This window comes from Hetaerina americana, unplaced genomic scaffold (assembly GCF_022747635.1).
Source record: "Hetaerina americana unplaced genomic scaffold, ioHetAmer1.1.p SCAF_1, whole genome shotgun sequence".
Lineage (NCBI taxonomy): Eukaryota > Metazoa > Arthropoda > Insecta > Odonata > Calopterygidae > Hetaerina > Hetaerina americana.
The window spans coordinates 10,129,484-10,153,830 of NW_027286069.1; the positions used below are offsets into that span (position 1 = coordinate 10,129,484).

At 38.7% G+C, this 24,347-nt stretch overlaps 1 protein-coding gene across 1 annotated transcript; it reads right to left on the bottom strand.

The window, feature by feature from the left end:
- Window positions 1–1,147: 1,147 nt before the first annotated feature.
- LOC139699976 (glycine N-acyltransferase-like) lies at window positions 1,148–20,693 on the bottom strand. The gene is made up of 5 exons (XM_071598385.1): window positions 20,601–20,693; window positions 6,960–7,129; window positions 5,154–5,267; window positions 4,429–4,670; window positions 1,148–2,586 (listed from the first exon to the last, which is right to left on the bottom strand). The coding sequence occupies exons 2-5, from the start codon at window positions 7,071–7,073 to the stop codon at window positions 2,199–2,201; spliced, it is 858 nt and encodes a 285-aa protein (XP_071454486.1). The 5' UTR covers window positions 7,074–7,129; window positions 20,601–20,693; the 3' UTR covers window positions 1,148–2,198.
- Between the last annotated feature and the right edge of the window lie 3,654 nt (window positions 20,694–24,347).

The window sequence follows — 24,347 nt, forward strand, 5'->3', positions numbered from 1 at the left end:
GTTTAATTGCTTGGGTATTCATTATTTATTCAAATTTATTGAATTGATCCACTTATTCTATGAGAGAGTTCATAATTTAAGAAGGAAAAGAAGAATTAAATAAAGAAACAAAAAATACCTGGGCAATGTGTTTTTTACTGTTATCTTTCATGGACATGCAATGTAAATGTCCAGCATTAGATCATTATTCTGGCTATATGTCCAGAATTGGACCATTTTTAAAATAAAGATATTGCAAATTTCATAACACAATGTCCATAATACATAAAATATGGTTTTATCCTAAAAAAATCTCTGTTACTCCTGAAAGTAGGGAACCTAGAGGACAACTGTAGCTGTTCCATTGCATATACATTGTCAGGTAATCTGTGTATCCATTGTCGGTGGATATACCTTGTATATTCAATGGATGAAGTTTTGCTCGTAGGAAAGCAACATTAATTTTTAAATTTTAGCTCACTGGCTGAAAATGAGGTAATGAGGAAGAATAATGTTTGGTTATGAATTTGGAGTCAATCAAAATGGTTTGCAGGGAAATGGGAGGGTTTAAATTAAATATTTTTTTTTTAAATTCCATTATAAACTTCAGCAGTCAGAATTATCCACAACATTGGAACCATTTGATGTAGGCAGGAGAGTGATTACCATTTTACAGTTCCTGTTAAGAATACTCCATTTTTCATAGGGCTTATTAGAGGCAATGGCCACTCCAACTCTTAAAAGTATGCTTAACCTCATACAAAGTAAGGTTAATTCTGATATACTCCAAGTTGCTCTACAAGAGTTTTCAAAACTGTTTTTCAGGTACTTATAAGTAGTTGTCATGGCCTACTTTGACCCAACATTATTTGCCTCAGAAACTAAATATGCTACAATCAATAAATATGATGTGTGATCCTAGTTAATAAAATCATATGCAGGACTAGAGATTAGTCTATGGTAATTAGAATATAAAAAGTTTTCATTTAGAGAGCACTGAATATACCAATTTACTCGTTGCATGGTAGTAGCTGCCTTCATTGAAGCCAAACCTTCTCCATAGGAATTTTTTGAAGAGTGCACAAGTGCCTCAGAATTGAATAGGTAATTATTGTTAATATAATAAAGTATGTACTTACTAGAAATCATGAAATTTATTCATCAAGTATAAAAAATGTAATATTTACAACCTTTGCACATTGATTTATTTATATGTAATAAGGCTTTCTGTATTACAATCTCTGCAATTAATAGCCATTTAGACTTGTCATTAAATAAAAATGGTAAACTGCTAGTTAATAGTATTCAGTTGTTGAATAAACTCAACCTTAGGTGGCACAGAAAGAGGAAGTGACCCCCAGACCCTGTTCATGTGTGGATCCCTTACGTCATTAATGAACTTTCAGCATGAGGAGATGAGTTTGCTAATATTTGCCAATGTCAATATTTGGTTTAATTACTGTGGTAGTCTCAAGTACAATGGCTCACTTGGAATCAACATTCTTCTGGCATAATACAAAAGAATACCAATTAAAATCTGGAGAATGATATTTTAGTACATATGTGAAAAGTAAATAAGCTTCCTGATTTCAGACTGTGGATGACAGTTTTTCAAAGTTAATCTTATGCAATCATACAAGCTCATAGTATTCTATATATTCAAAGCTCATAAATTTCATGTTATATAGTGAATTGAACAAGTAAAACTATTATCTAGGGATGCAGTAAGTACTCCGGGAAGAAGAAACTTATTTAAAAACTTAATGACAACTTCCTGAAAGAAGGTCTGATGGAAAATGGCTCAAGTTTTGCATTGAAATAATCACAATCTTACTAAACATGTAAGTGGAATTTTAATGTACTCATTAAATATGCCACTCAATGATGCACAATGAATGTATACCTGTCTCTTAAGACTATGGAAAAGATTGATTGCTTTGATTCATTTCTGAGTGAAATTGTGTTAATCATGGGGTGATTTGCGTAGTTTAATTAAGGATGCTTTGTAAAGTGGTAAATACCCAACAAGGGGAAATACCAATAATTGCAGCAACTTTTTGTGTTGGGCTCTTTGCCCACAGATGGCAATAGCTAAGGTGTATCTGTTTGTTTGGCACTGCTGTCCCTGGTGACTTATGGGTTATCAGCCACTACCCAGTGAACTACTTTCCAGCTATGAAGATCACAGTGAAAAAGAATGGGTTAACTAAAAGCAATTTTTATTCCATCCTCATGAACTCAACTTCCTCCAATTGTTTAAATCCCATGTTCACAAAAAGCGATTGTGCAGCATGATTATCTGGACGAGCACTTAAATAAGAATTAATTCCTTTATTTCCAAGAGATTTGACTAATTGTTGAACGACTATTGAACCATAGCCTTTCATTCGATATTCTTCAATTGTATGAAGCATTCCAACCCCATAAAAAGTATTCATTACCCAAGACACTAATTTGGAGTCCTTTGTGAAAATTCCAACAGTATCGAAGATATTAATCATCTGGGTCACAATATTAATTGTGTCTTCTTTAGCATATGGCCAGTGGTAGACCACTGTTGCTGCATGACTTGGTTCCAGTTTAGATAGGTACATGTCTTCTGGACATCTGTAAATTACAAAACAGGCATCTTTACATAAATTAAAAAACTGTCAAAAGAAAACTATGCACTAAATATGACTAAGTACTGAAATATGATAAACTAAGGCCAAAAAGCAACCTGATTTTGAACAGCAAGAAAGCTTGTTTCAAGCAATTTCACTTTAAAATGTCCGCCTCCACCTACATTTCTGATCAAAGCCCATAATGAAACTATTCAGCATTGCCCTTAAAGTGAATTCTTGGACCTACACCTTAATGAGGATCTTGACTGGTCCCTTCTTGAGAGCAAAATTATTAGTAAAATGTGAAATGGCATTTATATTGTAAGAAAATTTGCCCCAATCATTTCCACTGAAATCATAAAAATTGTCTTCTATGTAATGATTCACTTTAACCATGGGATATATGGGATAATTTTCTGGGTAAACTCAGGTGTTGCCATTGAAACATTCTCTTTTCAAAAAAATTAGTGAAGACCATGATGAAAGTATCCATCAGATCACCTGGGATACCAATATTAAAATCCTTTGTGTACTCCCTCAACTTTGTATATATATTTTAGTGTTGCATTTTTGGAAAAAATAATCCTCCTTTGTCCCCAAGCTATTCAACTATGGATACATTAGCACTACACTCATTAGAAGTAATATTCATATTAACCACAACAGTTTGACTACTGCTAAGAATGGGCTAATCCTATTGCTACGTAATTCTACTTCCCCCATCTATAAGAAGTTACCTCAAGAGTTTAAGTTGATTTAATCTCCATTGCTTTTAAGTATAAATGAAAATCCTGGTCAAGTCAAATGATTTTTATACTCTGAAATTGTTGCATTGTTATACACACTTAGCGGATGACTCCGTTAAAAGTTATTGTCACAGCTTCTCCCTCATACTCTTGGAATTTACAAATGAAAAAACTATGGCAGAAAAAGTCGTTATAACCTAAATAAATTTTTTCAGACAAATTTTAGGCACCATACATACATGTTGTACATGCCTTAGTTGTTTTTTATTAGTTGTGAATGTGTACAGGGTGCGGCATTAAAATCCGGACAAGCACTTCTCCGAAGTATTATACTTAGCTACAATATCGCAAACAGTTGATCTGGGGGACCAGAAGAAGTGAACAATTTCAAAATATAATGCCCAGCGTGAACACTTTCGATAATAGAGGCTGTTCATTTGTACTCTGCACTTGTGCGTAAAATCTCGGTCATTTTGAGGTTATGACTGTTTACAAGATGCCTATAGCCTTCAAGAACGCCAATCGCGACCTCCAGTAGAACTATGATATGGCAGGAAATTCAAATTGAAATTTTTCTGGATTCAAGCACCGCACCCTGTATACCAAACAATAATGCAACAATTTCAGAGTGTAAAAATCATTCGCCTTGACTGGGATTCAAACCCAAATTCCTCAATATCGAGTGGAGTGCTTTAGCCAGTTAAGCTATCGAGGCATCCTCTGTGGTGCGTCATGCACGACTACCAATGCCTGTGACATTGTATGTACGTTATTTCGTCACAACATCTTGTTACTTCAAAAGCCCTAAAATTTCAGAGTTTAAGAGGACGCCTCAATAAATTGAACCATAGCTTAACTGGCTAAAGAACTCGGCCGGACATCGAGGGATCTGGGTTCGAATCCCAGTCAAGGTGAATGATTTTTACACTCTGAAATTGTTGCATTGAAATGCACATTAGCGGATGACTCCGTTAAAAGTTTCTGTTGCAGCATTTCCCGCAGTTTCTTTGGAATTTACCAAACGATAACTTCCATGCAACATGTTCTGACCAGCTGAGTATTAAATTATCATTATTAAATAGCTAGAAAAATTTACTCACTGAACATCAATTTGTTTTGCAGTCTCTGCTGGTAGCCAAAATGAGTTAAAATTATTCTTTTTAATCTTCTTGCAAGACACAATCATTGCTTCAGTGATGGATTGGCAAAGTTGCTTTGGTATACAGCTGAGTAATACTGGACCTTCATGCCAATTAATAATACTGTCTCCACACAGAGCAGATGCTATATCTGGGTCAGGGCCATTTAAAGAATATACTGTAACTATTTTCTCTTCATTGATCTGGAAAGATTATTGCTATATGTACTAACTATATGTAAGAAAGAGTTGTTATTTGGGCGAATTGGTGACATAGTACTAAAATGTTCTCTAAAAAATCCAAAACCTTAAGAACAACAATCATGGGAATCAGAGAAGATTAAATAATGAAATATAATTATAATTGATTTATGTTTCTAGAAAAAAAACAATATTAGAATTCTTGTCCTTTTATCTTGTTATAATGTTCAAAATGTGCCCCCAAAAATATAAATGAAGGTACTGATAAGAGGAGAAAATCATTGAGAAGGAAAACAAGAAACTAACCAAAGGACTGTATTGAGCACATAAAAAAAATTTGTTGTAACTATAAAAAATTTAAATAAATGTCAGGCTGTAAGGATAAGTGTATTTTGCAGTGTGTGTGTATTTATAAGTAAATAATTAGAACTGAACTGAATATTTTATATTAGTTGTCGCATAAATTAATGAATAACATGTACAAACCTTTAATATTGCAATTATTGACTCCACACCATTACTTAATTTACGTAACACTGTGGTTCTTACTTCAGGATTATGTGACTGCCACAAAAAACTGGACTTGATGAAATTATGTATCTATAAAATGAAAATGTTCATGCGATTATGATGTGAAAAAAAATTTTTTAAAAGGACTTTTTTCCAGAAAAACTTTACCTAATTTAAAATACAGATATATCTTTATTGTTACATAAATACATTACATCTAAACCTAATAAAAAATATATTCCATATAAATCATAAACATATTTATCAACCCTATCAGTTTAATAGGTGATGGTGGAGTTCACTCATCACCAAGCCCAATGGCAAATTAGATTTAACATACTGATAGCATTGACCATTTAGAAAATTTTATTTACAGTTCAGTAAATAACGGACTCCTTAACACGTTTTTGTATGAAAAAACTTTATCTGCAGAACTGAGCAGGAGGTTATACAAGAGAAGATAAGTTTCTTGATTAACATTCACTTAATGAAAAAACATTATAATTTTTACATTAAATATTACTGATTTTTACCACCATCATATTTTATATCCTAGTGCTATTATTCAGAGATATATATTTTGTTTTAGAGTTCACTGTTTCATAATTTTTAAAAATATTTTGTAAACTTATTACTTTTCATTTAAACTATTTTTCTCTTCTTTAATCTGAAGGAATTTTATCAAGCTGCTCCATAAAATATTCCATTAATTTAGGAAATGACTTTTAGGCATCAGTACAGAATTTTACCATGGTACAGCACACTGCTGATGACCAGATCAAATGCACTGTGGGTAGCATAATATCAGTTTGATTTGCCTCCTTGATATATTAACCTTGGCTATGCTACTGAAGCAAACATTAACAAAACACATGGTTATAGGAGTAAAAGGAGAGGATACCAGGATGGAAAATCGAATAGAAAAAATGCTAATCAATGCAAGTGTGTACAAGTTTCAACTAGCAAAAATGGAAAGGAAAACAAGGTTATATTGAAGAAAGTACACAAGAGGGAAAACATGATATTAATACTGCATCGAATCCAGAGGCACATATGTTTTTCACAGAAAACAAACAAAGATATATAGACAACAGCTGTGGAAAGAGCAATGGATTTCTGAATTACTTACTCACATAATCCACAAACAATACAATCAATACACAATCAAATGTTGAATGATTTCTCCCACTGAAAATAGTTTATTGGGGAAGATGCTTTGGTTTGACATAATTAGATTATGTTATAAATGAGGAATGAGATGATGATCCACAGCATGGTAAATAATCATAGACGAAAAAAATGAAAAACAAGTAAAATGATATGGCTATCTCCCTGAATGCAGGAAGACAAAATACCACTGAAGGTTTGGAACTGGCTGCCCTCAGATAGGAAAAAGAGGATAGAAGAAAGGAGAGGACAGAAAGATTGAAATAGAAATGTCTAGAAGAGAACTACTTCCTAGAAATTTGAATGAGAAGGAAACAGTGTTTAGGTAGCAAGATGCATCAAATCTTATGCTAAAAATACTCATTTCTAAATATTAGTAACCACGTTTTCTTTCTCCTATCTCATCAAACATATGCTCTATATTCAGTGCCTAAATGACTATTCCTTTTTAAACACTTCATGCTACTAAAAATATATTGAAAAATTTAGATGTTATAAATGAACCATTTGAAAGGGATAATCATTGATTAATTTGACAGGAGCAAAATAAAATTAATGCACATTAAAATTTTAATGGTAAATATCCTGAAAAGTCATACCAATGTATGCTTATACCTGTAAAGATGCTGGCCAGCTATTTGATAGGATTTTGAGAACTGATTCAACTTCTTCATGTTGAATTGAAGACCATCTTTCATTGATGATGGATTCCTTCCTTGATTCAGCCATGCTTTGTGGTTCTGCTAACGCACTATAAATAGGTTTAAAATGACTATGTAGCAGACCTGAAATTAATTGAATTTGGTATAAACCATTAAATTGACAGTAACAAACTGAGATATTGCAATATTCACAATTTGGAATGAGAATTTATGCATGGGAATGTGTCAATTAGGAGACAGTATGTCAAGAAACAGTATATTTGAACAATTATAAACAAAATGTCTGTGATAAAATCCATACAAATTAACAATATCATGCACTTGACTTGAGTACAGTATTTTACATTAAGATTCCATCCAAATCACAGAGTTAAAAAAAAATTCAAAAACTAATAAAAGAAAGAAACAAAGGATATAATTTGAAAATAGCATATGGTCCCTTGGAGGACCTATCAAAGATAATAAAAAGTTTATAAACTTAATATTTGCATCAGTAGTCTTTGTACTGCAAATGATATTACCATTATTGATAGGCTTACATTTAATAGTTTATTACCAGCCTAAACGTATTCTCAGCATTAGAGAAGTCAACATCTTCCTAAGAAGCAACAATTTTAAAGTTTAAAAATCATTTTGGGCAGGATTGCAGTCAAGCCAAATGATTTTTTTCACTTTGAAATTGTTACCTCGTACTGTGAATTAACAAATGACTCCATTGAAAATTTCTATTGCCACATCTCGCACAATTTCTTTGAATGATTCCTCCAATGAGTTTGCTGCATGCTGAATTTTATATATTAGATGAAGTACACATGTTACATTGCCGAGTAAAGCTATAAATGTGAGAATTTCATACTCTGAAATTTAATACATGTAAGCATATTCATTCAATAATACCAAGACAATTCAGTCGCCACTAATAATATTACATTAATATAAATATCTGCAGACAAATCATGAAAATGGAGAATTAGAACATAAAAGTCATGCCTTAGTTTTGCTATTTAAATAAGTTAAGTAGTTTCCATATGTTTGCAGCATATCTTAAAAACTTACTTTGGATCTATTGAGTGTCGTTGCAAGTTATATGCGCAATATGCAACCAGGCTGATGAGCAGTAACCAAGTTTAGACCTCACAAAACTATGATCCAGAAGTTTAATAGAATTATAATTGGTAAAATACTTTGCAACCATGGAAGAAAATCTTGGGTTAACCATGTTAAACAAAATTTAACAGAAGAACTATTAAATGAAAGATGATATAAAAAATATAAAATTCTCCTACCTAATAGTCATCAAATCATTGGATTACAAAATATCTCTTCCAGGCACATGGATGGAAAATATTGAAAATACCATTAAGATAAATCAAGGAAGGCTGATAAAAACTGCCATCCAGGAGTAGATTACAATAAGAATTATTAGATGCTTTGATTCTTTCATAATCATTACAACACGAAACAAATTTTGAGTATCTTGACAACAACAAACCCAGAACCTCAAAATTTGTCAATCCTAGAACATTAGTTTAACATCAGGTACTAACATAATTTAGACAAGCAACCATCCATTCCACAAACATCAAATGGAGGAAGGTCTTAAATAGCTGCAGGCACATAGTGCAATATGAGCAGTGGCTGTTACAACCAGCCACACTAATTGTAATAACATCACTTGTCCAAAATGTCCCAACAGCAATAAATAGTTCACTACAAATTGTTGCCATCTGCAAACTTGCTATAAAATGCATTGTACGTATACTGCACACATTTGTATATTCCAATACTCTTTTCTAATGTTTATCATATTTTTTCTGCCATTATATTGTGAATTTATTTAGATTTGGCAACATCATGAAACTGTCAAGAATTACAATAATTTCAAGAGTAGCTAATTTATGGTTAACTTCTCTTAAAAAATGCACCCTTGCTTTGTTTTGATATTTCACTATAATAAATTTGGTGCTAACACTTTTTCTGTGGAAAAGTGATTTATTTAGTTAATCATAATAATTACTGCCTAAAGGCCTACCACTAGAATGGCTTAATGATTATTCATCTTTCAAGACAAATCTTGGAAACCATAATTCTGGTAATTGTGGCCCTTTTGACTACATAAAAATTTGTCACACCTTTTGTGCATATACTTACATTCCTTGCAAAAACAAAGTGCAGTAGAGGCTTTAGAGTTTTATAAGGCCAGTCTCATATTGGGGGTTTTTGGAATATATTTCAGAACAGTTTATCATCCTAAAAGATAATTTACAAACTAATTACACGAAACTATGTTAATATAAAATGAACGTTCCTACGGTCGTGAAGCAATGAAAAACAATATAGCTAAGACCGTAAACTTGATTGGCACTAGGTTTGTAAAGGGGAAGGTGGTAAAAACACAAAGTTACAAATAAGAGGAAAATCATACACAAATAAGCAAAATTAATAAAAAATTAAACTAACAACCACTCGGTCACTAGGGTGTGTTAAGGAATAACAGTCACTCCCGTGAATTGCATTCATGCACACACTCAGGCTTTGCAAGGAAATCTCCTATGCTAGGGACACATACTCACATAGGAATAAAAAACAATACGAATCAAAAAGAAAAAAGCCCAAATTCATGTTCGCGCTCACTCGGGTGAGTTTGACTTTTGTGAATTGCACTCACTCACTCGTTCAGGGTTTACAAGGATTCCTCATATGCCAGTGACCCACCAATCAAACAGATGACTGCGAAATTATAAAACAGAAGTACAAACGTTTTCGCTCATTTACTCAATCACTCGCATGCGTTCAAAAACAGGGAACTCTGCGATTCTCAAGTACTCACTCGTTCAGGGTTTAAAAAGATGCCAGGGACATGTCTATCACTTAAAAACAAATAAAACAGATGGGCACAAGTTCTCACTTGTTCCCTCGATCACTCAGGTATGTTCAGAAACAGGGACCTTTGCCAATCACTCGTACTCACAGTCACAGGGTTTACAAGGATTTCTCCTATGGCATTGACCCATCAAGCACCAAATAAAAGAAAGGTCTTATGTAAATGCACAATCACTCAATCACTCGGGTGTAATAGACCTTTGTGAATCGCACACACTCACTCATTCAAGGTTTGCAAGGATTCCTCCAATGCCAGGGAACCGTAAATCACCCAGAAATATAAAACAAAGCAGATAGGACTTAAGTACACCCGTAAAAACTTTGTTTTCACTCCCCCCCCCTTCCCCCTTTATAAATCTAGGGACAATCAAGTTTACAGTCTGGGCTATTTCGTTTTTCACTCAAAACTATGAAAAAGCAGATCTAGTGTGGCGAAATGTCATTAGCAAGAGGGTATCAAACTGTAGTCCCCCACCTCACTACCATCTCATCCTTCGCCTACCATCACGTTTCAATCCTCCTTCCCTATCAAATATTTCCTTTGTGAACATATGTGATTATATCATCTAACTTATTGTATATCCTGTCGATTTCTTCCTACTTCTGTTTGCTGGGTGGCATGTAGACATGAGCAATTATCAAGATTGTTGGTTAAGCTTTTACTTCTACTAATGATATTCTACCACTCACCTCTCTATCTTTGCCAAACTTCTTCTTACCTTTTTGTTCAGTAATAATGCTATGCCTTCGGAGGATCTTTTCCACTTCGCGACGTATTACTCTATAACTATCACTTCACTAATTTCCGCTATCCTTCCATCTCACCTCATACACCCCCAAAACTATATTTCTTCTAGCCATGCCTCATTTTATATTCTCTAATTTCCCCGGTCCTCAGCATCGTCTTAACATTGAAAGTCCCTATTCTAACCTATTAGCTCCTCTTTTGTGTTTTCTGCGATACTACTTCCGCGTTGAAAGGATTTCGTGAAATGACGACCGAGGAAGCCTCGCCTCTCCTGCTGTCTGGCAAGACACATGGCCGATTTGGTCGAGTCCCGTAGTTGCCAGGGCACATTATCCAAATAGCGCCCATCATAACGGCGTTGGGATTAAAAATTGAGGCGGTTTCCCTTAATATCGTTTTTAGCATGACCTCATCCCCTAAATGGCCGCCCCACGGGGGCGACTGACGCCTTGGCAGTATAATGAACAGGCTGCGTGCAGACTATCTTTCGTCTAGCCCCTGCCCTTCGACTTATGTGACCCTAACAGCAGCCATTATCATTACTCCCGCTAGCACAGGTAGAGGGGTCATCGGAACACAAAAGCTCTTCCGCCACGGGAAGGTTGTAGTCCATGGGGAGGGATAACAATATTTTCAATCATTATTATTAAACTGAACTCTCCTTCTTCTACGGAAACGAAATATCCATTTTAATGAGTAAAGCTTTTTAGGGATACATTTTTACTGTAAAAAATTAGATTTACTGCTTCGAGCATAGAGTTCGTATTTGTTATTGAAATCAAAAATGGGAAAATCATTTTTAATTCAGAGTCAGATCTAAACATATACTTAAATACGAAAGACCAAGGTTAAGTTAATACGCTGTTAATTATCATACTGATGCACACCAATTCGAATTTCAAGGAAGCGCGACTGAGACATGACTACCGCCTGGATCGTCATTGCTTAGGAGCACGTATCTCCTGAGGAAGAGATAAGTGAAGTCAAACTCCGACGAAGGGAAGGCGTTCGACTATTTCTGCTTTCCTAAATTCGCCAACGGAGAAGATACGTAGAGGGGAAAACAGAGGGAGGGGACTCACACATGTCTTTGGAAGAAGCGAAAAACGACTGGAGGAGACTGTCTTTCGAGAGGGAGCTCAAGTAAGCCAGTCTGTCGGAGTTGTTGCCCAGTTATCACATTCATGGAAACGAGTCCCATCCATCCAGAATAACGAGAGGGTTAGCGGCCTGGGGTCTTCTAACAGCACCGCCGAAGAGCCGCCCTTGCTTCCATGCCCCACCGCTCAGTGGGAAATATCAGCGTTCATCTTATAACCCCTCGTTTGGCCCACATCTTCCCGCCGTGAAAGAAAAAGGCGATGCCGTATAAGAAACGCGTCAGACAAGGATCCGCCGTCCTGGGCATCTTGAATTACTGCAAAGTGATAGTAAAATGAGCTCTAGGGAGTCCAAACGTGTGACCTTTGACTACCATTATAACGAGGACTATTGAATCACTGTTGATCATACGAGCTGGTGCAAACTAATAAAAAAACTAAGGTTTAACATCCTCCTATTTCTTTAAAGACGGTTACGCATTTTATCTGTTTCTGAAATTTCATTTTAAAATTTGAAACCATCGTTGTTACAAAATCTTTGGCTACGGAGAACTCAGAAACCGACAAATCTAGTGCTACTTAACCATGACCTCTTGTTTTGAAAATCTAAATCATGAAAAGTGCATCAAAATGAAGACGGAGGAAAGGAATATTTGGCCTTCTCACATGCGTATGCTAAATAACCTGTATTTGGATTCAATTTTTCAAACCTTATAGAAAGGAAGGAGAGAGAGTAAACGGTGACATAGCATTATCTTGGAACTTGTCTAGCGATCTGATCGTACCAGGTGAAATGTGTATACACGTACTACATCCTGAAATAAACGTTAAAATCCTCTCGGATTAAATAGGTGCCTTGCCTAAGAATTTTTAAGGATAGTAAATGTTTTCTGGACTCCCTAACGGTATTGAGAAAAAACTCTCGCGAGTAACAAATATATTGATACCCTTCCTAAATAAACTAATTACATTCTACTGCTCTGCTACTATCCATTCGCAGATTGAGCGACACGATTAGTCTGCTTACATCCAGAAAGTTATGAAATTATATCTCGTTACAGTGCTTCATTCGTATCAGGTTATCACAGCGGGATGATAACCAAAAGACAAACGTGATTGGAAATATAGTGCCTTCTTTGAATGCATAAGGTATTTCTGAGGAAAAATGATCGGTTTTTTTATTACTGATAATTTCTCTGCATGAATTAATTTTTTCAGTTACAACTTTTAACGTGGATTAATTCTCTATCTGTTCAGGGTCGCACCCAAAAGTGGTAGGACTGATTTTTTTACAAGAATTTTATTGACGATATACTTACATCGACTTAATAATCTTCAAAGTATGCTCCTTGAGCTGCCACACATTAAGTATAACGTTGTTCCCATTCCCCGTACGCCCGCTGGAAATATTCTTTGGGGATGCCGTTGATGAACCTCGTTGAAGCCTCTTGAAAGGGCTTTATCGAGTCAAAACGTCATCCCTTGAGCTGTCTTTTCGTCAGGGGAAGAAGAAGAAGTCCAGTGGTGCCAGATCGGGAGAATAGGGCGGGTGCGGCAACGCTGTATTTGGCCAGGAGCTGTCTGACGACGAGCGCGCCATGGCAGAATTTTCGGCACCATCTTGGCGCACACCTTGCGCATGGCCAAATCCTGTGAAATAATGCGTTGGACGTTGGATGCAGGCAGACCCAACTGGTCTGCAATTTCTTCACTGGTTAAGCGTCGGTCTGTGTTCAGCAGTGTCCTCACTCTGTCCACATTCGTGTCGGTTCTTGCCGTCGACGGCCGTCCGGAGCAATGGTCGTCTTCAACGAGCTCCCTACCCTCTTTAAACAACTTGTGCCTCTCAAATACTGTGGAACGGCTTAAGGCAGTGTCCCCATAAGCCTGCTTGATCATATCGAGGGGCTCAGTGGCCGTCTTCCCGAGTTTCGCACAAAACTTCACGGAAGAACGTTGCTCTAAATTCAGATTCATTTTGTTTTTCGACGCGGACAAAAAACTTGCTTCACTAAAAACGGTGTCCACACTCAACGACAGCCCGCAGGCGACTGAGGTTGGTGTCGGTCTGTTGCTAAGAGCCCCCTCCACCTTACCCTCCCAGGCAGACCCCCCTCCACCGCTCCGTTCGCGCCAGAGATAATCAGTCCTACCACTTTTGGGTGCGACCCTGTATTCATCTTCGAAATAATGAATTTCTAGGTAAAACAAACTCACTTCATCCTTTACATTTTATTATTTACTCTCTCCACCATTCGTCATCGGAAGATTGAATTTCAATTTCCATTACTAATTGATATCGTCTGGCAACATGAACGTCTCAAAAGATTGCCAGAGCCAATTCTAAATGTCTTGATGAAACTCTCGAAATTTCCAGAGACATCTCGATATTATCAATTAGCTACTGATTTGGGTTTCCAACCTTTTCCAGAAGAAAAAGGAGGGGAGGGGAGGGAGATATGGTGACGAGGGGAGGCAAAGACGACGAGATGAAAATCCAAGGATGGTTCAAGGGGTCATTGAAACTTGCCAAAGTGACCGCAATGAAAGTAACATTCACTCATCCACATCTGAGGGGGGAGGAAATATACCCTCATTCCTTTATTGCGAAATTGGACCCAAACGTACTATTGATGGTCGTCCGGACAACCGATTAATGAAAAATTTTCTCAAAAGTAAAACATGCTCTATGCTCACCCGACAAACGATTAATTGACTTACAACTGCAAGCTCATCACTTCCCTTGAAAACTCCGACTTCTGCCGACACACGGATTCTGTGGAAGACAGCTGTGCTTGGTTTTCGCATCTACTCATGTGATGCAAAAGAGATACCAGTAAAACCATTTGCATCCAGGCTTTATGAACTAACTGAAGTGAAGGACATGTGCAAGGGGCATCTGTTATCGATCAATGAAAATACAAAAAATCTGCCGAGGGCTGGCGTTCCTGACAAATGAGCGATATGTACGCGATAACGCAGTTAGCTATCTAAGTTATCTCTGGGCCTCGTAATTCATTCCCGATCTCCATTGTCTCATCCCCCTTCCACGTCACGAGCCAACCCAAGGCGATTCTGCCTCTGATACACCGTGACCACCTCGATACTCAGTGTATTTTTTGAATATCGAGGGGGTTATGGGTTCTCCACTTCACACGACGATCCTATGAAGCGTTCCTCGCCTCTTGATGCTTGCATAATCGAATTACGAAAAAACTTATTACGAATTTGTGACGAAAAAGTTCGTGACTTTTGCACCACCATGATAATGCACCTGCTCATATTGTTCACGCCTTGTTCGTGAATTTTTGACCAAAATCAGCACTGTAATTATGTCCTGGCCTCCATATTCGCCATACATGACCCCATGCGACTTTTTCCTGTTCACAAAAATAAAAGGAACCTTAAAGGGTCGTCGCTTTATATGCATAGATGAGGTTTAAACGCATCACTGAGGAAGCTAGAAGATCGAGATCCAGAAGTCATTCGAGGATTGGGAAAAGCGCTGGCATAAGTGTATAGCATCAATCAAGCGGCTATTTCAAAGGGAATATGGACAAATAATATTATTTCCAAATAACTCAAATTCCCGTTATTCATCGAACACTCCTCGTATGATGCTTCAAAAAATAATAAAGCATTCTTTTAACCCGTTTTATTATCTAATAATAAGTTTCTTCGGATTGAGGTTAGCATTTCTTGATAACTATTATTAGGTAATCTACCGGTTAATGTAGATTTTGAATGGACACAACTACCAAATAAATAGTTGATGACTTTTAACAAAACACAATCCAGCAACCTACTCTACATCAAGTCCCTCTTCATCTCTGAGTACTTTCTTCCTCCCTTCATTCCGTCTAACATCCCTATCCTGTTCCTTCCCTTTCCTCTTTTGCCCAAAATTCTCCCCTCTATCACAGTCTTCAACATCCCACTGCCGGTCAACACCCCCTTCATCCACTTTTCCTGCCTCCATAGGATTGCTCCCAAAAAACCCCTCTCTTCGCCCACCACACCAAGTACTTCCTCATTTGTTTTCTTCTCGGCCCATTTCACCTTCTCCATTCTTCTCCACACCCACATTTCAAAAGCCTCCAGTCTACGTCTATCCTCCTGCTTCAATGACCACGTTTCCGCGCCGTACATAGCTACGCTCCATATCAAAGTTTTTACGAGTCTTTTCTTAACATCCTTACTCAACGTCCCTGTCATCAACTCCCTCCTCCTTATGAAATCCTCTTTGCCTGGCGCAATTCTTCTCCTTACGTCCCTACTACTTTGACCGTGTTGGTCCAAAACGCTTCCGAGATACGTAAACAGTGTTACCTGCTCTAGTTTTTGCCCTCCTATTTTAATGTTTAGCTTAGCCCTTTTCTTTCTAGAAAATCGCATAACCTTTGTTTTATTAATATTGATTCTCATCCCATACCTGTCGCACTGAATTTCCAATTCACTCAGCAATGCTTGCAACCCCTTGGCTGACTGACAAACTAAAGTCTGGTCATCCGCGAACCTAACTGATTTTACGAATTCCCCGCCCACTTTCATTCCTACCTCCAGTTCTTCCCATGCCTCTTTAATCATTCCCTCTACATAAAGGTTGAACAGCAACGGTGATAATGGGCAACCCTGCCTAACACCTCTTCCTAGCACTGCCCATCCGGACTCTCCGCTCTCCACTCGCACCTGAGCAGTCAGACACGTACAGGTTGCGGATTAATCTCCTTTCCATCAAATCTATTCCTATTTTCTGCAATAAACTCGTCAGTTTTTCCCAATTCGCGCTATCAAACTCCTTTTTTAAATCTTTGAAACAGGCAAAAACGTCCTGATTGTATTCTATATTCCTCTCGATTAGTGATCTTATTACTGCAATGGCATTCCGTGTGCCTCTCCCCTTCCCAAACCCAAACTGATCATTTCCCAAGTAATCATTTGCCCTACTCTCTATCCTTTTGTTCATGATCCTTAGAACAACTTTAGCTGCGTGGGGCATCAAACTCACCTCCTCACATGATGTAGTCGTCACATGATGTAGTCGTCACATGATGTAGCCTTTACCTTTTTCGGAATAGGAACAAACACTAATTTCACAAAGACTTCCGGCCAGATTCCTGTCTCATAGATACCACGAATCAGTCCATATAGAATCTTCCTCCCACATTTTCCTAAACTTTTTAGTAGTTCCGCAGGAATGCTGTCTACCGCCTTTTCATCTCCCTTAATGCCATTTCTATCTCATCGTCGACTATGCCTGAGCCTAAGCTATCTTCCTCTACGTCATGTTCCTTTTCTATGTCTAACCTTGTTGGCCTAAGTGCTTTACCATACAGTTCTATATATTCCTTCCATCTCTCTTGGATCTTTCCTGCGTCAAATATTATCTTACCCGAATTATCTCTAACTGTTAGCAGATATCTTGCTTTCTTACTTCCCGATAAAGATTTAAGTTTGCTGTACAGCGCACCAATTTCACCCTTCCTCTGCAGACTTTACATATCCTCGCACTGCGTCTTCTACCACCCTTCTTTTGCTTTATTTGTTGCCCGCCTCAATTAATTGTTTAACTCTTTGTACTTCATTTTGCCTAACTCTGTGTTTACATTCTTCCATTTTCTCCTCTCATCCATCTTGGTAATCATATCATCCGTGATCCATGGTTTCCTAGTCCTTTTCGCGTTAACGGTTACAATAGTGTCTTTTGCGGCTTTAGATAACCCTTTCTTGATTATTTCCCATTTTTCTTCGATAGTACTCAACTCTTGACCCTCAGCCATAATTTTCTCTACAGCCTGCTGATACTCCTTCCTAGTCACTCCATTCAATGCTTCGACATTCCATTTTCTAACTCGCCGCCCCTGCCTTATCTTTTTGAAGAGGAGTCTACAATTCATAATAACTAAATTGTGGTCAGAGTCCACATCCGCTCCCGGGAAGCTGTGCGAATTTATCACACTATTCCTAAACCTGTGTCTAACCAGAATATAACATAGCTGATACCTTTCTGAGTCACCTGGCATTTCCCATGTATACCTGCGCCTTTTGTGGTGTCTAAACTAGGGGTTGGAGATGACTAACCCCTGTCTCCTGCAGAACTCAACTGCTTTCTCCCCGCGGTCATTCCTCGTGCCTAAACCGTAGTCCCCCACCTCATCACCATCTCTTCCTTCGCCTACCGTCGCATTCCAATCCCCCATCACTATCAAATGTTTCCCTGCAGGAACACACGCGACCATGTCCTCTAAGTGATCGTATATCCTATCGAATTCTTTCTCCTCATGTCTGCTCGGTGGCATGTATATCTGAACAATGACCAAGGTCTGATTTTATGTCTACCAGTAATATTCTATCCGTAGCTCTTCTATGTTTACTACGCTTCTTCCTACCTCTGTATTTAATATTATGGCAACCTCTCGTTGGTTCTCGTCTCCGCCACTGTATATATTACCCCAGTAATCCCCACTATCCTTCCATCTCACCTCGCATGAAACTAAAATATCTACATTTCCTATTGAAATCTCTCACTAAATATTTTCTAATTTTCCTGTCGTGAACATTGTCCTGACATTCCAAGTTCCTATTTTAACTAAATGTGTCTTCTTCTGCGTCTTCTGTCTTGCTGCTGTCAGTTTTCCTTTGCAAAGGTTTTGTGAGATGACGAACGCGGAAGCCTTGCTTCTCCCGCTGTCGGGCAAGACACACTGGACGATGATTGGGCCGAGTCCCTTATTTGCCAGGACTCTATACTGTCCATCGTTATATCCTTGGGGATGATAATTGAGGTGGTTTCCCGTTGCCTTCCTCAATAGTGTTTTCAATGTGACACCATCACTCAATGGCCGCCTCACTGGGGTCAGACCCCAGTCAGTTCCTCGGTGAGGCGGCGGTCTTTGCAGCCGCCTTACTGAGGAACAGACGCTGCGTGGACTACCTTTGGTCTGGCTCCTAATCTTCGACTTATGCGGCATGGGTCCTACCAAGAGCAATTATCATTGCTGCCGCCAGCACAACAGCTCTAGGGGTCATTGGAATGCACACGCCCTTCCACCACGTCAAGGTTGTAGTCCATGGAGGGATATAAAAATCATAGACACAGTAATCCACCCGAAGGTCGGTTTGGTAGGTGATGATAGAGTTCACAGAGTACTAAGCCCGACGGCGTGTGAAATTCACACATGAGGTTTGGGCCAGTTCCTTTCCTTCTGCCGGTTATGGTTTCCCAGGAAGATCTGGTTCCCGAAAAATCACATAGGTTGGGTGGATCTGCAAGTGCCCAGAGACTAGCCCGGGAATCGAACCCGGTACCCTCCGGTCATTAGTCCAACGCACTACCCCCTGGAATACCACGACCCACGGAGGGATATATATAGGAAATAAAAAAACCATAGACATAGTAATCAACCCAAAGGTCGGTTTGGTAGGTGATGGTAGAGTTCACCCAGTACTAAGCCCCATAGGGCGTGTGAAATTCGCACATCAGGGTAGGGGGGCCAGTGCCTTTCCTCGTGCCGGTTATGGTCCCACAGGAAGATCTGGCACCCAAAAAATTGCGGGGCAAGGGTGGACTGGCAAGTACCCAGAGAGGCTTGCCCGGGAATGAACCCGGGCCCTCCGATTAGGAGTCCAACGCTCTACCCCTGGACTACCGCGACCAAAATATGAGATAGAGAAGAATAAATAAAAATAAATAGTTATCATTTGAAGAAATCTGCCACTAATTTTTACTCGCCTACCCCTCCATCGTTTTTTACATTGAAAACACACGAGTTGGATGATTTATTTCATTTTTCAAACACTCTTTAGAAATGCAATTTTCCGTTTTAATCATTTTGACCCTTGCTGTGAATGATTGGCATAACCCGAAAGAGTCGATTTACGTTGCCAAGATATTGGAAAGAGAGAATATGCCTATTGTTCTATTTAGCGCCGAATAGAAGTTATGCGATAACTTAAACTATTTTTCAGCGCTTTGTCCCCACTGTAAACCCTCGTGCAAAGAAAGCTCGGTTGGCGTGCCGGAAGAGTTGTGATTGGGATTGGGAATATGGTGGCATTTTTTTAGTTTAGATAATTACTCTTTTTTCGATGCACCCCGAATTTCAACCTCCTGCTCTTTCTTGAGAGGGACAATAGTAATGCGATTCGAAAGCCAATTCGAAAGAGGGGAATAAAAATCAGAGTGATGGAAAAATCCTCGTGGAGAAGAAATCTGCGAAATTACAAGAAATGAAGTATGTCGATCAATTGAATATGTAGACGAGATGGAAGGGGCGCACAAATTGGAAGAGTCACTACGTCACTACATCAGTCGGTGAATCATTATTGTTGTCATAAGGTGAAACTGTTGGTCATCTGAAGCAGCGATCCAAGGTGATCTACGTATTATATCTATAATTTCAATCACTGCTCCCAGGATTGATTTCCCACATTTCAGAAGTTGTCACAAATGAAAAGTTTATCGATATTCCGAAATAGTCAATCTACTGACCGCAATTCCTGTTAGTTTCTAATACCAGCAAAAAACTTTATGCGGGATTGGATATTTATACATAGGCTGGGCTTCCTCAATCGCCAAGTTCCCCGAACTGCCTCCATTAGAAGATGGAAACAATTCAAGTTGCGCTTTCACAGCTTTCGGTGAATTCGGGTACGTTTGACTCTTTTGGCAGTTCCATGTCCACATCCTGTCCCACAAAATCTAAACTTCCATTGGTTCCTCTTTAATCAAATCAGTGCCCCCAAAGATCTCAAAATCAATACCTCTCGTCATCCATTTTTGTTGTGAAGGTATCACTGTTAGCAGAAAATAACACTACGCTGGCGCTTACAAGATATAGGCGTCTGATAAGGTAGTACTTACTGAAGGTCTCTGTTTAATGATCACGTTGATTATACCGCGAAAACTGGCTGAACACTGATCCGAGGGAGTTAGAGCTTTCAATAGTGTTTATACTTCAACATGTCTCCAAGGCAAATGTGCTACAGAGCGCGAGGGACAAGAGAAGGCGAATCGGCCAGCCCACTCTCTTTTGTAACTGAATCAAATGCAGAAAGATGGCAGTGAGCAATGAGAGCTACATACGTTCACCCTTGAGTTCTTTGGCTGTTCTCATTCCCGACCTACTTCTTTAAACAGTGCCACGAGTGCGATGGATAAAAAGAGAAATCCTCACACTACGAATATAACACGTAACCATTACATAATATCGCAACATTGAATTGTTGGAGCTACTCCAGCGATTGGAGTCTAGGTTGAACTAATGGCAAAGATAACCCCGAAAGGTGCTATGCCATTGGACAGAACTTAACGAAGGAAATGTATGGCCGCCAACGAACATTTAGCAAAGACAGTAACTTCCATAATCTTAATTTATATAGAGAATTTGGGTGACTCATTATAATATTTCAGTTCGTCTCAGTTTAACTCGGTAGTGTAATTGTCCGAGAAATAGGAAAGTTAACGAAGCTTCAGTAACGGCTAGCTTCATCTATCTGAAAGTTTGCTAGAAGACGGTAAACACAATCAATACCTACGAGTACCGTGCTACATAAGGGCTGTATTTGAATGCAAATGGTCCTTTCTTTCATAGAATGACAAAATATGGGCCACAGATAACCAACTCCTTACGAGGTCGTTCCGTTCAAATGTGAATGCCGTGAAGACATTTTCGCCAACACGTATATTCAAATAGATGCCTAGGCTAATTCAAGGAATTATCACAACAGTAAGAAAGAATTTAAGATAGCTTAAAACCTCGAAAAATCATATATGAACATGTGTAAAGCTGAAGCGCTTGTAATATTCAGCTACTGTAGACTGAGTAAATATTCAGGAATGGAAAATATAACTTACGCAAAGATTTAAAGCTTTCCTCTTGCTACGGTAACTTCTTGCCTTATCACGTCACTCCCCGTCAGCCGATGCGCCAGTAACTGAGATGGTGAGAGCGACTACGGCAGATAGAAACTGAGGAATAATGAATAACACCTTGAGCTGGGTTCATATAAGCGGCGGCGACGGTTCCACCAATCACAGGAAGAGAAGTAATCTGACGCGCACACTGCCGTGGGACTGGTTGGCCCCTCAATGGGCTCGGCCACCCATCACGGTCGTGGGCATGAGCTACACGTAGGTAAAATAAACAGCTCATGTGATAGTGTTCACACACCCGATGGTGATTCCACGCCAGTTGTGTTGATGCGGACAGATGCCCATCGTCGAGTTCGCATGCAGCCACTCTTCGCCGCGCCCTTCAATGCAGTCTCTCTTCGGAAACATTCAATAAAACTTACATCTTCAAACTGGCTAAAATGTATTTAAGAAAAGAATTCGCCTTATTAATTGCATTAAATATCGGATGAACGTGAAAGGCAACATCAATGAGCACGCAGTGTAATATGAGGCCGAACAAATATATGGTGCTAACAAACTTCTGCTGTAGTTACAGGTATGTACCGTTAAAATGACCGAATTTCAAATTATCTTCAAAAGAACACCATAAAATACAGAAATTATGAGCTGAGTGGTGATGACATTCACGGAAAATGTACAAGACAGTGAATACAAGTATAGTGACGGACGTTGAGATGGCATAAAATACTAAAATACATAAAAAAAAGGTCACTCAAGATTTTGCCTTTCTCAATATTTTGGTGACACAACCACCATTTTCAATGTAAGAATGAAGACTAAGTGCACGGGTTTAAATAAATAGGCACAAGGGGAGGGATAGAGCAGGGGAGTGGGCTGCGAACAGCAGGAGAGAGAATGAATGGAAAGTGAGAGGGTCACCACTAGTGGGCAAGATTCAAGCCTGGCTCCAAGCATGCTCCCAGGAGTCAAATAATAATGTAGCCTCCACAATTTGTAAGTGCTGTATCTCTCAAAAACCTCAAATGAAACAAAATGCTGGCAAGACATATAAAAATGTAATGTATGTACCTCAACGACCATCAGATCTAGCACGATCAACTTTTAATCTGAACTCCATTTTTACTTCTTAGGATCTAAATGCAACAACTAGTGGACCATCGTAACATTATCATTTGTCCGGAAGGCAAAATAATTAGCCTAACATCAAACTTTCTCCCTCTCTCCCCCTCTCTGTCTCTCTATGGTGACCGCAAGAAGGGTAACCAGAGTCAAACTAAATCCTTCATGCCATACTGTTAACATCCCTTTTTCTTTGCTCTCCAGTATCATTTTACTAATATCCTCCTTATCTGTTGGCCTCCAACTCTGCTATGACAGCTTGTGCACTTTTCTCCACATGGTCTCTTTTTTACTCTTGATTCACAAATTAGACATTTGTGAGTCCAGAATCTGAATTTGGGCACTGTCCTTCTCCTCTAGCACTACTTAACACACTTGCACATTTCTCCACATTCTCCAAGCATTTCAAATGGTCATGGTTTCAAAATTGTCCTCTTCATATTTCTTCATTCTCACTATCATGACCCTTTTGGACTTCAATGCACTTTCAACTTCAGTAGAATGCAATCGACTGAGTTTAGTTACAATCTGTAAAAGAGTAAAACTCTAACAAAATAATGTTGTCCCACATTTAAAAAATATTACAAGATCAGTAGAAAAAAATATTTTATCTAAGTTAATATTTTGGTATCAATCAGAGCTTCCCAAGGTGCACAGGCAACTAACTACCAGTTGATAGATTTTCCATATATCCGTTCAATATGGATGCCTGCCTTTCCACAAAATTAATAGTAGAAGTAATGCACAATATTCATTCTCTCATCCAAAGGATTGCCAAATTGTAGTATGCCATCTCTAATGTGCATAAGGAATTGCAAACAAACTTTGCAAAGTAAACCAACAAAGTCTCATTCAAAAAGCAGTAGGACTTATTTTCTCTCAGATAGATGGACGGACGGGCAGCAGTTTGCGAAATCTCCATTTGTGACCTCATTACGCTCTGTCATGAACCAGTTTTTGGAATAGCACTATACCATCAAATTTTGCTTGAAACTGAGCAAATCCAGGAAAGAGACTCATTACATGCTCAAGGAAACTTATGGCAATAATGCTATTGGTAGATCCGGTGTTTTTGATGGGCACAAGTTCTGGCCACCCCCAGTGGAGGTGGGGTAATGTCCTTGCCTGCCAACCCAAGGTCGTGGGTTCGATTCTCGCATAGGTGGATTTTCCTCCCCCTAGGGCTTGGGTGTATGTAATTGTCTTCAATATAATGTTGAAAGGATAGGTGGAAGAAGAAACTATAATTCTCAATGTCGCCCAATTAAGTCGAGAAATAAATAAAATAAAGTTGCTTCGGGATGGTAGAGAAGGTGTTGAAGACGCCGAATGTTGAGGTTGCCCTTCAACCTGAAAAGGTGATGAAAATCTTGCAAGACTGAAGGCTTTCTTGGACAGGAATTGCAAATTAAGTGTTCGCATAGTTTCTGATGAACTTGGCATTCCTTAGAGCGATGAGCGTTGACTTGTGACAGAAAACATGGGCATGAGATTGGTGTGTCTGAAGTTGGTGCCGCAAGTGCTCTCTGAGTTACACACTACCTGCCCTGGCACAAAGTGGTCAACTGCCCCAACTACCCTAGAGCCCTGACAGTGCCTCAACAGACTTCTTCC

Excerpts from the sequence above, each read along its gene's own strand:
- LOC139699976 (XM_071598385.1), bottom strand. The coding sequence starts at position 7,073 with ATGGCTGAATCAAGGAAGGAATCCATCATCAATGAAAGATGGTCTTCA. Across the intron at positions 5,268-6,959 it reads GCTGGCCAGCATCTTTACAG|ATACATAATTTCATCAAGTC; the intron begins GTATAAGCATAC and ends TTCATTTTATAG. Across the intron at positions 2,587-4,428 it reads GCAAAACAAATTGATGTTCA|ATGTCCAGAAGACATGTACC; the intron begins GTGAGTAAATTT and ends TGTAATTTACAG.